At 51.1% G+C, this 12,014-nt stretch overlaps 2 protein-coding genes across 2 annotated transcripts in view; both read left to right on the plus strand.

The window, feature by feature from the left end:
• Positions 1-5,497, plus strand: part of LOC100900788 (zinc finger protein Lobe) — a 63,143-nt gene extending 57,646 nt beyond the window's left edge. The window contains exons 2-6 of the mRNA XM_029112251.1: positions 773-1,009; positions 2,497-2,807; positions 2,964-4,279; positions 4,325-4,721; positions 4,856-5,497. Of these exons, the coding sequence (XP_028968084.1) occupies position 1,009; positions 2,497-2,807; positions 2,964-4,279; positions 4,325-4,721; positions 4,856-5,497 (2,667 nt within the window). The 5' untranslated portion in view covers positions 773-1,008. The remainder of the gene's footprint in view (positions 1-772; positions 1,010-2,496; positions 2,808-2,963; positions 4,280-4,324; positions 4,722-4,855) is intronic.
• Positions 5,498-10,163: 4,666 nt separating this feature from the next.
• Rpn5 (regulatory particle non-ATPase 5) lies at positions 10,164-11,701 on the plus strand. Its single transcript, XM_003746051.2, has one exon. It carries the CDS (start codon positions 10,247-10,249, stop codon positions 11,585-11,587), a length of 1,341 nt encoding a protein of 446 aa, XP_003746099.1. The 5' UTR covers positions 10,164-10,246; the 3' UTR covers positions 11,588-11,701.
• Positions 11,702-12,014: the final 313 nt, after the last annotated feature.

Raw genomic sequence — 12,014 nt, forward strand, 5'->3', positions numbered from 1 at the left:
CGTCTTACTGCTCACTGGGTGGCAGACCGAGACCTGGTCAAGCGAATGGCACCGATCGAATCGAAGCAATAAATAGCATTCAATAAAAGTAAAACTAAGCTCGACCTACGTGATAAATTCAGCAGCGATTAAATCAGAAAGCCAGCTCGCTCAGTTAGTTGGTGGCGTCTCCGTCTGCCGTTCCCGGCGTAAAGGGACAACCAGCGGAGAATCGCAGCGGGCTTACGCGCTCTCAATGAAGAGCTGCAGAATAAGTTTTGAGAGCAGGATGCTCCCAACTCAATTAGTCGAACGACCGCGTGGGTTCAATCATCTCAATCATTCCTAGATCGATCTGCGGCCGTCGTACGGGATAGTTTCCCTGTCGTTGTCGTCATTGTCGACAGGCGGCAAGCTCTAGTCACCCGTCGAAGTAATTTTGTGGTGAAAACACCGGACTAGTCCGTAAACACATAGCGTTCCGGTTGCTCCGGTGATCGATCGAGCCCATCTGGTGCAGAATTTGAGATGGAGCCATCCACGAATCTATCTTCACAAGACTTGCCCATCAATCAGCGTATTCAGTCTTCGACGAATTCTGCCATTCTTCCTTGATTAACCCACCGGGAGTGGGCATAAGAATCTCCATATTAATATTGAATCCGTTTCTAACCTAATAAACAGGAGTCTAACGGAAGTACACAAACTCGGTGTTTATTCGCGTAATTTTTCTCGTCACGAAATTCGAGGAATAACGCTTAGAAATTAATCGTTCTCTTTCGAATCTTTGTAGGCCTTAACGGAGGATCAGGAACCCCCTCATCTTGGCGTTCTTCGGATGGCGGATGCACCACGCCTGAAGAATCTTCGTCTCTCTCGCCTCTGGCATCGTCCTGCGAAACTCCTGACGGTCAGGATCTTCCCGATTTTGGCTACACGATCGGCGTTACCGAGAACACACCGTACCCGTGTCAGTTCTGCGAGAAAGCCTTCCCTCGTTCCAGTTACCTGAAACGGCATGAGCAGGTCAGTTGATCTTCTGCGGTGGTTTTCGTGGAGGAGATTCGGAGGGGATTAGCCGAGCAAGCTCCGAAGTCAAGATCGCTTTCATCGCGCTCGTTACGAGTTGAACTCAACCGTATGATGGATCGGAGTTTTCGTTTTAACGAAAACCATGGCTGGGTGCCAGCTCCATCACTGGGCGTCTGAAATTTTCTGGACGAACGCTTCAGACATTTCGGGGCGCGTGCTCCCAAGACTTAGCTAAACAGCGACAGTGAGAAAAACAGTGTGTAAAACCAAATAAGACAAAGGGTCCTAGTACGTTGAAGACGGCCCATGAAGACGACCAGGTCAAAGGTGCTGAAACGCGCGAGCTTTTTGATGACAAGCGCGCGCGCGCGTCCGACACGTTCCGACACTCGGACACAGAAACGCCAGTGGCGATTGCTGCATCAAAAACGTCGTCGTGGTGGTTGTTTTCGCTGTTATTGTCGTCGACCGACGTTAACAGCCAGTCAGCAAGCCAGTCAGTCAGTCAGTCGAGCTCGCAGTCAGTGAGTTTGGCTGATTGTTCCGAAACTCACTATGAAAATAATCGCAGCTCTGAAACGGTGTCTGCGCGCACTGTCTTCGGCAATTCTAGGCGGGCGAGCGCGTGAGCGAACAACTCACGGTGACGGACCCGTCTGATTCACTCATTACATGGACCTGGGTGCCCAGAGATCACAGTGGGGTTCCGGACAAGCTGCTCAATGAACCATCTGGTATTCCAAACTTATCCACGGGTCCATCGGGGACATCGGTCTGACTACCGAGCCTTTATCTGTCTATCAATCGATGTTTACGATGCCTTCTCCGGATCCAGTCTTCTCCGTAAACTTCGATCCGTTGTTGTCCGTTCGATTTTTTTGGGTCTGCTTTTTCCGGTCGACACTTCGTTAGGGTTTCGTCGAACACTTGACGGACGTTGACGAAATTCATCCGCCGTCGTTCGTCCAGGAAGGAAGCGGTCGGCTCCGTGTCAACGTGAACCACTTCTCATTCCATGATCTCATGAAGCGCACAATTATCACGGGACATGACCAAAGAGGAAAAAATCTTGAGGAGCACACCTCAAAGGAATGACGAGGACGAGTGATAGAGCAAGCGGATGAACGGCAAAGAAAAAAAGATTCCGTCGAGAATGGAGAATTCAAAGGGGATTACGGACGCGCAAGCGGCGCCATATACGCATCGCTGACCCAGATTTTTGGTTAATTTTGCTGAATATCCAGAGCTTTTGTCCCTAGACACCGCACCCGTCATCTGGGTTCAGGGTTCACAGAGTTTCGGGGCGTCTTGCTCCGTTCCAACTTGATTCGGTTTATTGCGGGCCGGCTGGCCGACGCGACGCTTTCCCGGTAGACCAGCCGGCCTTCTGCAATCACGATCACCGCGGCCGCGGAAGATCGCGTCTCGAAACGACGTACTCGACTTTACTAAATCATGCAAGCTCGAGAAATTCGATATTCGAAGTGACAATTTTCTCTCCTTTCCATTCGCAGGTCCACAGCGACAAGATGCCGTTCCGATGCGATTATTGCCAGCGACTTTTCAAGCACAAGCGAAGCCGAGATCGTCACGTCAAGTTGCATACCGGTGACAAGAAGTATCGCTGCACTCAATGCGAATCCGCTTTTTCAAGGAGCGACCACTTGAAAATTCACATGAAGACTCACGACAACGCAAAACCGTATCAATGCTCAATGTGCAATCGTGGATACAACACTGCGGCTGCTCTCACAAGTCATATGCAGAACCACAGGAAAAACACCGCTGAGGCCCAGGTAGGTTTGATTGAGTTGACTCCGTTGGACACCTTCCATGCATTTATCGATCACGCGAGTCGCGTCGGCCGCCACCGACTCTGCTGGATCGAAGATTCGCAGCACGATTCCAAACACCCGCTAACTTTTGCATCTCAATTTCCTCCTTTTTTTTAGGCCAGAGACGATCGACAGCGAATGTCGAATCGTCCGACGACCAACCACAGATCGGACAGCGCCAACGATTCTGATACTCCTCTGGCGAACGGTTTCCGTACGGACCGGCTGTCGAGGAGCCCTTCGTCCGACCGGCCCGCGCCCCTCTTGAGCTCACCGCTCGACCCGTTCACATCTTCCCCGACGCCGGTGTGCTCCCTATGCAGCCGCTCTGATTTTGGAACGATGGAGAATCTGCAGTTGCACATGCGAGCAGCCCACTCCAACTTCCCGGCCATGGCGTCCCTGATGAACAAAAACATCAACTTCAATCTGGCATACCTCGCGGCGCAGCGACTGTCCCCGACGGATGCCGGCACCGAAACTTACAACTGTCAATATTGCCGCATCCAGCTGCCATCGCCACACGCCCTGCAGACTCACACCCTGCAGGCGCACACGATAAATCCCGGAACGCTGCCACACAGCCTGGAATTCATATCGAAGCTCTTCGAGGCCCGGGTCCTGCAGATGGCGAACTCCGAGTCCGTTGTTGCGGCCGCGGCCGCCGCCGCGAACCACAGCTGTCCCCATTGCCGGATCGAGATGCCGAGTCAAGCCGCTCTCGTCGAACACGTGCGATTTGCTCACACGGACGTTAACGGGGGAGGTCCTTTCATCTGCCCGCAGTGCGGTCAAGCGAGCCCGGACTTCGAGGCGTTCCGGCTCCATCACGCATCGCATCTCCCTCCCAACAAGGTGTCCCGTGTTTGCCCCGAATGCAACGCCGAGTTCGGATCTTCCCAGCAGCTGGAGACACATGTCGCTTCCCACTATCTCAAACAGGCTACCGAGTTCAACTGCTCGTCGTGCAGCAAAGCCTTCTCCGAGCCCGAGGACCTGCAGAAACACCACATGGAACACCACGCTCAACACCTGTACAGGTGTTCGGTCTGCAAGAAGGTGTGTGAATCGAAAGCCGAAGCCCAAGCGCACTTCTCGTCGAAACACTCCGAGAAAACTCGAGTTTATCAGTGCGGTAGCTGTAACACGAATTACGGCTCGGAGGGAGAATTCTCCGTTCATGTGCAAGTCACGCATTTAGCGAAAGCATCTCCGTACAGATGCTTGCTGTGTAAACAGACATTCCCTAGTGAGCCGCTACTCCAAAGACACGTCGAGACTCACAATCGTCAGTTCGCGTGCTCGATGTGCGACCAGGCTTTCCATGTGGAATACCTCCTGCAGAAGCACATGGAGGCCGCCCATTCGACGCTTTCGGCGCAGAATCTCACCCTGTCCAAGCGGACGGCGAAATGCGATGTTTGTGATCTAGCGTTCTCGACGGAGGCCGCCCTGCTCGTCCACCGAAAAATTCACAGCGCTAATGGCGTGAGCCTCCTCTGCGCGTACTGCAACGAAAGCTGCAAGTCACGCTCGGATTTGGACAATCACATGAAGTTGCACCAACACGGCTCTTCGAACGGAAAACACAAGTGCAACATCTGCGACGAGATTTTCTCCAATGTTTCGGCCCTGGCTGAGCACAAGCTCACCCACTGCAAAGTCACCGTCGGAACTACCTGCGCCATCTGTCGTGACATTCTTCGGACCGAGAAGGAGTTCGCGGAGCACGTTGCCACTCACGGCGGCTCCGGAACTGGACTACCTCTGCCGTGCGTGATTTGCAAGCAGACTCTCATGTCAGAGGTCGAACTCCAGATTCACGCGAAGTTCCACATCGGCTCCTCGTCTGCGACTTCGGCTGAAGCGACCAAGGTAAGCGAGAGTCGAGTTTCTTGCCTCCCAATATAAGAACTACTGCGAGAGGGACCGTTGCGAGTTGCGTGACGGAGTTACTCAAAATTCTCGATCTTATGACGCGTCTAAATTCCCATCTTCTTCTTCCGCAGATCTGCGAAATCTGTCACACTCAGAACGACCATCTGGCTCGCGCACCTAACGGTAAAATCAGCTGCGAGGAGTGCTTCGCGCAAGGAGTTAAACAGTCCAAGATCGAAAAGTGCTCCGACTGCGGAGTGAAATTCGAAGGTCGGATCGAGTTTGAGCGTCATTCCTGTCGGAAAGCCGAGCCCTCTCACAAGAAGATCAAATTGGAGAAGATTTCGTGTTCCGACTGCCATAAGACGTTCGATTCTGCGGCCGATCTCGAAAGTCACTCGAAGATCCACCGTGAAATCCCGTCGGCTTTCGAGTGCAAGCTGTGTCGAGGTGGCTTCGAAACCGCAACCGAGCTCCAGATCCACCTGATCGAACACAGCTTCGAAGGATGCCCCGGATTCACGTGCTACCTCTGCAGTGCGATCTTCACGACCGCGCGGTCGTTGAGCAGTCACATCACGGAGCACGGCAGTAAGCCGTTCGATTGCACTAAATGCGACATGACGTTCTACTTTAGAGCTGAGCTGGAAAACCACGAGCTCACAGAACACCTGAACCGAACTCCCACACCGAGCCAAGAAGAGAGATCTGCTCTCGAACCCGAGGTGGAAATGACCGAGGACGGTGACGATGAGGAACTTGTTGTTGCCTGAGCGTAGACAGAGACAGAAGAATCGAAATCAAAAAAAAAGTTCAATCGGGTGGAAAAAATTCTTTTTCTCACCGTCGATCGTGATGCTGATGCTGATATCTGTGAATAGCGGTGTTTGTATAGCTTAGAGTTGATGATTGCGAGAGCGGTATCGACTAAAATATCATCATTTCATATATTATAATTATTATTGAAGGGGAGAACGCGTTCTGGAAATAGGTGGACGTTCTCCGAGAAACCTACCTTTGAATTATAGACAACCAATCAGGCGCTGTCGCATACTATTATGTGATTTGTTCCGAAGTATCCCAAGGACGGTGGATGAAGTAATTATGAAAGTCTCAGATCTGGTAATATAGGAAAATAGGCGACCGTCGATTTCGAAAATCAAGAGGAGAGAGTATCATTGCTGCTGGCGCCAGTGAAACAGAAATAACAACTGATTTAGGATCAATTACTGCTAATGATGATTATCATCTATTGAAGAGAACAACACCAGTATGAAAAATGGGAATGAAATTCTATTACGCTATTTTGTTATGTATGCTGTCAGATACCGGTGGTTTGAATAAAATCATATTTAACAGAATCTCATTCATGTCCTGTTTATGGGGACGAATGCATAGGAAGTCACGATATTCGCTTGTTCGATGGATCGCCGAGGGGCCAGAGCGATGAACAAGTAACATGCAGATACCCGATGACACTCTCAAATTGTTTGCCTTGGCGATGAATCTTGCGGGGAGTCTTCAGTTCGAGTCCGGTCACCGGCCGAGCCGCACGGCAACGTACCCTTATTTCCATTAGATAGTCTTACTAGAATTTGATCGACCGCCTTACTGGAGTCCGTTGTTCTGAAGTGTAATCATCAATTTCGGTTGCGGTCATCAGAATCGTCAAGAATCTCACAGAGACACCGCGGTTTCCCTTCTTCCCAGAAACTGCCACAAACTTCACTTACACTAGCCGGCTGATCAGGGCTACGCAGGGCCCGCATTATCGGCCCTTGAGGTCGGAAAGGAACTGCGCAGAAAGAATTTTCCCCCCTCAATTCTGAACGATCGGAGGGGGATCCACCTGGAGACGTACACTGTGACCGGTCGAGACGAATAAGTGAAAAGAGAACCGGAAAAACCCACAGAAAGACGCAGAGTCAGTGGAATGCGGAACGAGGCGACAGAGCTCCCTTCGCGTAGATGGATCCTACAGCGTGGGCAGCGTGAAGCTTTTTTTCCGAGCATAGGGGAAAAACGCCTGAGCATGTTTACAAACTTTCTGCTTCATTAGGCTTCAATGAAAGTGAAGGGAAAAACCTGCTCGTATCAAGCGGACGATTCGACATCGACTGAAGAACGGCTGGGACAAGAACGGGTCAGAGACTGGAAGATCGAATTGAATGCGAAGAAGAAAAACTGGAGAAAAAAGAGGTTGAGAACGATCCGAGAGGAGAAAGGTGCGCCGCAGAGTCACAGAAGTGTCACAAGTACCTGAGCATCATCGGTTTCGGAAATATCTGCTCTCTGAGCGGAAGGAGGAACGATTTACTGTTCTGAACATTCCAGACCCGCGATTCTCGAGTCGCACGGCTTCACACACTAGCTTCTTTCTGCGCTCGTCTCAGTGGACTGCTTCAAGGGAGGTCGAGACAGAAGCGGAATGGGCGGCGACATTTTGAACTCGTTATTGCCGGTAACGTGAGACCGTTATTGCAGTTAGACTTAGGAGCTACGTCTGGAGATAATCTCATTCGCCAACGAAAAAACGACCCCACCGCAAACACACGTGAGAATGAAGCAAAAGTCGAGGCACAGTACGATGCCTTGTTTCAAGTACATCGTTGGAGTTGAAGAAAGTACGGGAGATATGTCTGAGAGAGCAGGAGGGAAACCGAATGGCCTGCTGTGTTGGCCCATAGATGGGCGGTGAGGGGGTAAACCACGAGAATCTGGAGGGGCTTCAGAGAAAGCAGCGGGGTCAAGGGGTGAAGTCAGCATTGCATAAGGCAGTCGGCGTTGGTCCGCGCGCCTCAAAAGAAAAGAAAATCCCGAAAGGGCCATAGGTTAACCCTAGCAGTTGCCATAGACCAACTCTAATAGACATAAAGGAGGAGCATAAGAAATGAACTGGTGCATAATATAGCCATGGAACATCCTTGCAGAGACTTTGCGGTCTGAAATAAAAGCTGATTTAAAAAACACCTCCGAACCGGGCTGCCATAAAACACGACATCGGCCATCCGACGTGGAAGCACAAACTGCACTATTCTGCCGAGCAGAAACAACTCTGAGGCACCTCCAACCACCGAGCTCACGGAACATTCACCGAAGAAAGCGTCCGCAAAACTTCTCTACTTCCTGAACCAGTGCCTACTATCCTACTTCAGCACGTTGTGGGAAACAAGCATCTTCAGAACGAATGCCCTCAAAACTCGCGGGAACTGGACCTGGAGGAGGAAGAGTGATCGAGGTCGCCCCCGCATGCCGAAATTCTCCGATGCTGGGACGCCATAATCGAGTATGGACTCCTGCACCATCACCATTTAACGTGGTGGAACATCATGACGGCCGCGGTGAACCACAGCGTCTTAGTTGTTTTGAGCGATAGATTCCGTCGTCAGCATTTGGAGAACCCCGGAGTCGGCTCGGATCATATAAGAACTGGCGAGTGAAAGCGACACGATCGCTCGAAAAATGGCGGTATTCCTCCGTTGAAGCATGTTGCAGCGTGAAGACCCATTCGGATCTCGCACCGGGGAGCTGTGGAACCTCTGAGAATGTCGAATTCGGACGGACAATTCCAGCAGCATCGAAGAACTCTATTCCCCATTCTAATTAAGACCCCCGGGAGGCCGGAGGGGAGCAGGAGCGAATGAGTAGAGGTGTGGGGAACCGGGAGCCGGACGAGGCGCACGTAAAGACTCTTCTCTTGAAACGAGAGGAAACCGGCCGATCTGTGCTCGTGCGTTATTCTCTCCATCACGTCAGCAGGATCTCAGATCATATCATCCCATAGAGAATCTTGAATCGTTCAACTTTTCTAGAAAACGTACCTTGACTGCATGTTTTCGCTGTGAAAATGCGGGTTAGAGGGAGGATTGCTGAGAAGTTAGATTATTGAAGTACAAACGACACCAGGCTCTGTAGGGGGTAGATAGCAGGATCAACCTGTCGAGCAGGAGACCGTCAGTCGCCTAATCGCCCCCGCCAACTTCCAGGAACTGGTTCGGCTTCTCGCTCTCCTCGAGGTCTGCCTATGTGGCCCGAGAATGAGCAACAATCATCGGCTGGAATGCGTATCTACGAGCATGCCGTGCAATAGAAGACCGGGGGCGGACTATGGCGAGGTTTCGCAATGGGCTCCTTCGGCTCGCATACTCCGGCATGAAATCCTTATCATTTTTCAGTCGGTAGAGAGAACAGAGAACGCGATATCGATCGTCGTTTTGGGTCCGTTCCCGAGTTATATTAACGCCAGTTGACTCTCCAGGATACAGGCTCCCCTTAGTCGAGTGAGCAGCGGGTGAATCCCGATCCTGGGTGAACTTTGATCGCTTCGAATTCAACGCCGAAGGGCTCATGAGAGTTGAGGAAGTCTCGCATGTGAAGTCTCACCATGCGGGATATTTTCCAGGCGAATATTCTCCACTGGCCGACTCCTCCCTCATACACCCTGAGCGTTCCGAGGGCGCTCAGTGGGTCTCTCGAGCCCACTGATGAGCGGATCAGCGTCCCTTATGGGTTCCTTCTGACCTCAATCCCGCGCTCGAACATCCCGCGAATCACGGTGGCTCATCCGCGGGAGAATCGCAACGACTGTTCCGGGGGGTACCACTACGATATGGATGCTCAGGCTACACTCTCTCTCATCTCTATTTCCCAAGACTGCATCCGAATAGGTGTATGATCCATCCGTGCTAGGTCTCTCTAAGATATTCAAGTGTCGCTACAGGCGAAGATGATAATCCGACACGATAATTTTGGCGCCAGAAGGCTGCGTCACGGAGTTTCCCGGGGGAAAGATATCCGCAAAACGATCCCCGATGCGGGAGAACTCGCTCCGAACGTCGATTGCCCTAAGGACGCTGATAGAGCGTTGCAAACTCGAGTCTGGCTCGTCAAGGAAAGCTCCGACCCTCGAACTGCTGCAAGATAGCGGTCTCGGAGAGGAGTTGATTCCTCCTTCGCTGGACTTCGCTTTTCGACAGTACTTACTTCGATCCAGAATTACAGAAACAGATTGATTCTCCAAAGTGAAGTGAGAGACGGGCTTTTGGCATTCCTCTTGTCACTATCCGGCTCTGCGGCTGAGTCATGTCACGATTTTTGGACTCGACGATGTTCCGGACATACTGATCCAGAGGAGATTCATAAAGGGGCTTCGCGATCATTTCTTATGTGGGAAGCGAGCTCTATGCGGGCAATGAGGAAGCTGCTCACAATTATTTTCTGATACGTGTAGGGCGTACGTTGCCCGATGCGTCAGTCCTATTCGGGAGTTCCTCTGAGAGACCTCGCGCATTTTCGGAATCCGAAGATGTCACGGGCTTCACTACGCGCCCAGGGAAGTTCGGACTCGAGAGATTTTTCAAAATATCCCGCCCGTTCCTGACGGAGGCAAGATGAACCTCAGTCAGCAGAGATCACTTCATCAGCCGGCAAAACATTCGACAGTGACTCGCCGCTTTCCGAATACTGATCGACATCGGTTGTCAGAAGTGTTAGAATATTCGGACCCCACAAATCCGCGCGAAATGGCTGACGGTCGCATCGTCAAGATGGAGGTCGACTACGAGAAAGACGTAGACGACAAGATCATCGCGACCAACGCTTTGGTGAAACAAGGCAAATTGGACGAAGCATTGGATCAGCTTATGGCCCTTGAGAAACAGACCCGTACCGGAGCGGATACTCATTCAACTGGTAGAATCCTCGTTCAGGTTGTCAAACTGTGTTACGAAACTAAGAACTACACGAAACTGAACGAGATGGTCGTTGCCCTGTCGAAGAGACGGTCCCAGATGAAACAGGCAATCCAAAAAATGGTCCAGGAGTGCTGTGTGTACGTCGATCAACTTGAAGGATCAGAGAAGCTGAACCTCATCGATACCCTTCGGAATGTGACCGCCGGCAAAATCTACGTTGAGGTAGAACGCGCTCGATTGACTTACAAACTGTCTCAGATCAAAGAAGCAGCAGGGGACATCGAAGGCGCGGCGAACATCATGTACGAAATGCAGGTGGAAACTTTCGGATCGATGGACAAACGAGAGAAGGTCGAACTCATCCTCGAGCAGATGAGACTCGGTTTTGCGCGCAACGATTTCATCAGAGCCGCCATCATCTCGAAGAAGATTTCCGTTAAATTCTTCGATGATCCAGAGCAGCAGGATTTGAAGCTCAAATACTACGAGCGCATGATAACTCTTTGCGAGCATGATTCGAAATATTTGGATATCTCACGTCATTTCCTGGCAGTTTACAACACACCGAAAATCCAGGAGGATATTCCCAAGAGGGATATGGCCCTCCAGGCAGCCCTTCTCTTCTGCATTCTCGCGCCATACGACAACGAGCAGCATGATCTCCTACACCGGCTCGACCAGGATAAAATCCTGAAAGAGTCAACTAAATACAATCAATTGCTGCAGCTGTTCATCACTTCGGAACTCATCGTATGGGCTGGCATCGCGCAAGAATATGAGCAAGAGCTGCGGGCTTCGACTGTTTTCAAATCGGAGAAACGCTTCGAAGACCTGAAGAAGCGAGTCGTCGAGCACAACATGCGCGTCATGGCAAAATATTACACCAGAATCCGCCTAGAGCGCATGGCTCATCTCCTGGACTTGTCACTTGCCGAGACTGAACAAACCTTGTCGAATCTCGTCACCAACAAAGTCATCTATGCTAAGATTGACCGACTTTCTGGGATTGTGCATTTCGTTCACCAGCAGAAAGATCCCGAAGAAGTTCTAAATGATTGGTCCCACAACCTCAACTCGCTGATGAGCCTGTTGTCTAGAACCACTCATCTCATAAATAAGGAAGAAATGGTTCATCGACACCTGCAGCCAGTGGTCACGATGCATGAATGATCATTCGACATCTGTGGATCAAACCATTCAAATTTCAATGCCTCCTTGGCAATCGGAGTGCGTGAATTACGACGATGGTGATAGGTAACAATAAATGGAAATATATGCTTTCAAATATGACGAACTCTCTCTACTCCTTGAACCCAAGCTTCACACCGACGAATCAGCGGAGCTGAGGTTCGACCCTTTCGCGAGGCAGCATCCGAACCATCGTGAAACATTACATAGGAATACCGGGTAAATCGCCTCATCGGGAGACAGACGGCGAAATCCTTGTCGCAGGGTACAGTGGTCTTCTTCCGCGTACACACGGAGCGTTTCCTCACAGCTCACGCGGTCCTTCTTCCACTCGAGCGATGATATTCCTCGCGATGAAATCCACTTCCTCGCTTCGGAGGCACGATCTCTGTCGCGCATGCATCGCTGG

The sequence above is a fragment of the Galendromus occidentalis genome, unplaced genomic scaffold (assembly GCF_000255335.2).
Source record: "Galendromus occidentalis unplaced genomic scaffold, Mocc_1.1 scf7180000077488, whole genome shotgun sequence".
NCBI classification, from domain to species: domain Eukaryota; kingdom Metazoa; phylum Arthropoda; class Arachnida; order Mesostigmata; family Phytoseiidae; genus Galendromus; species Galendromus occidentalis.

Bases quoted from the DNA above. Each gene is read 5' to 3' on its own strand.
- Rpn5 (XM_003746051.2), top strand. From the start codon at position 10,247: ATGGCTGACGGTCGCATCGTCAAGATGGAGGTCGACTACGAGAAAGAC.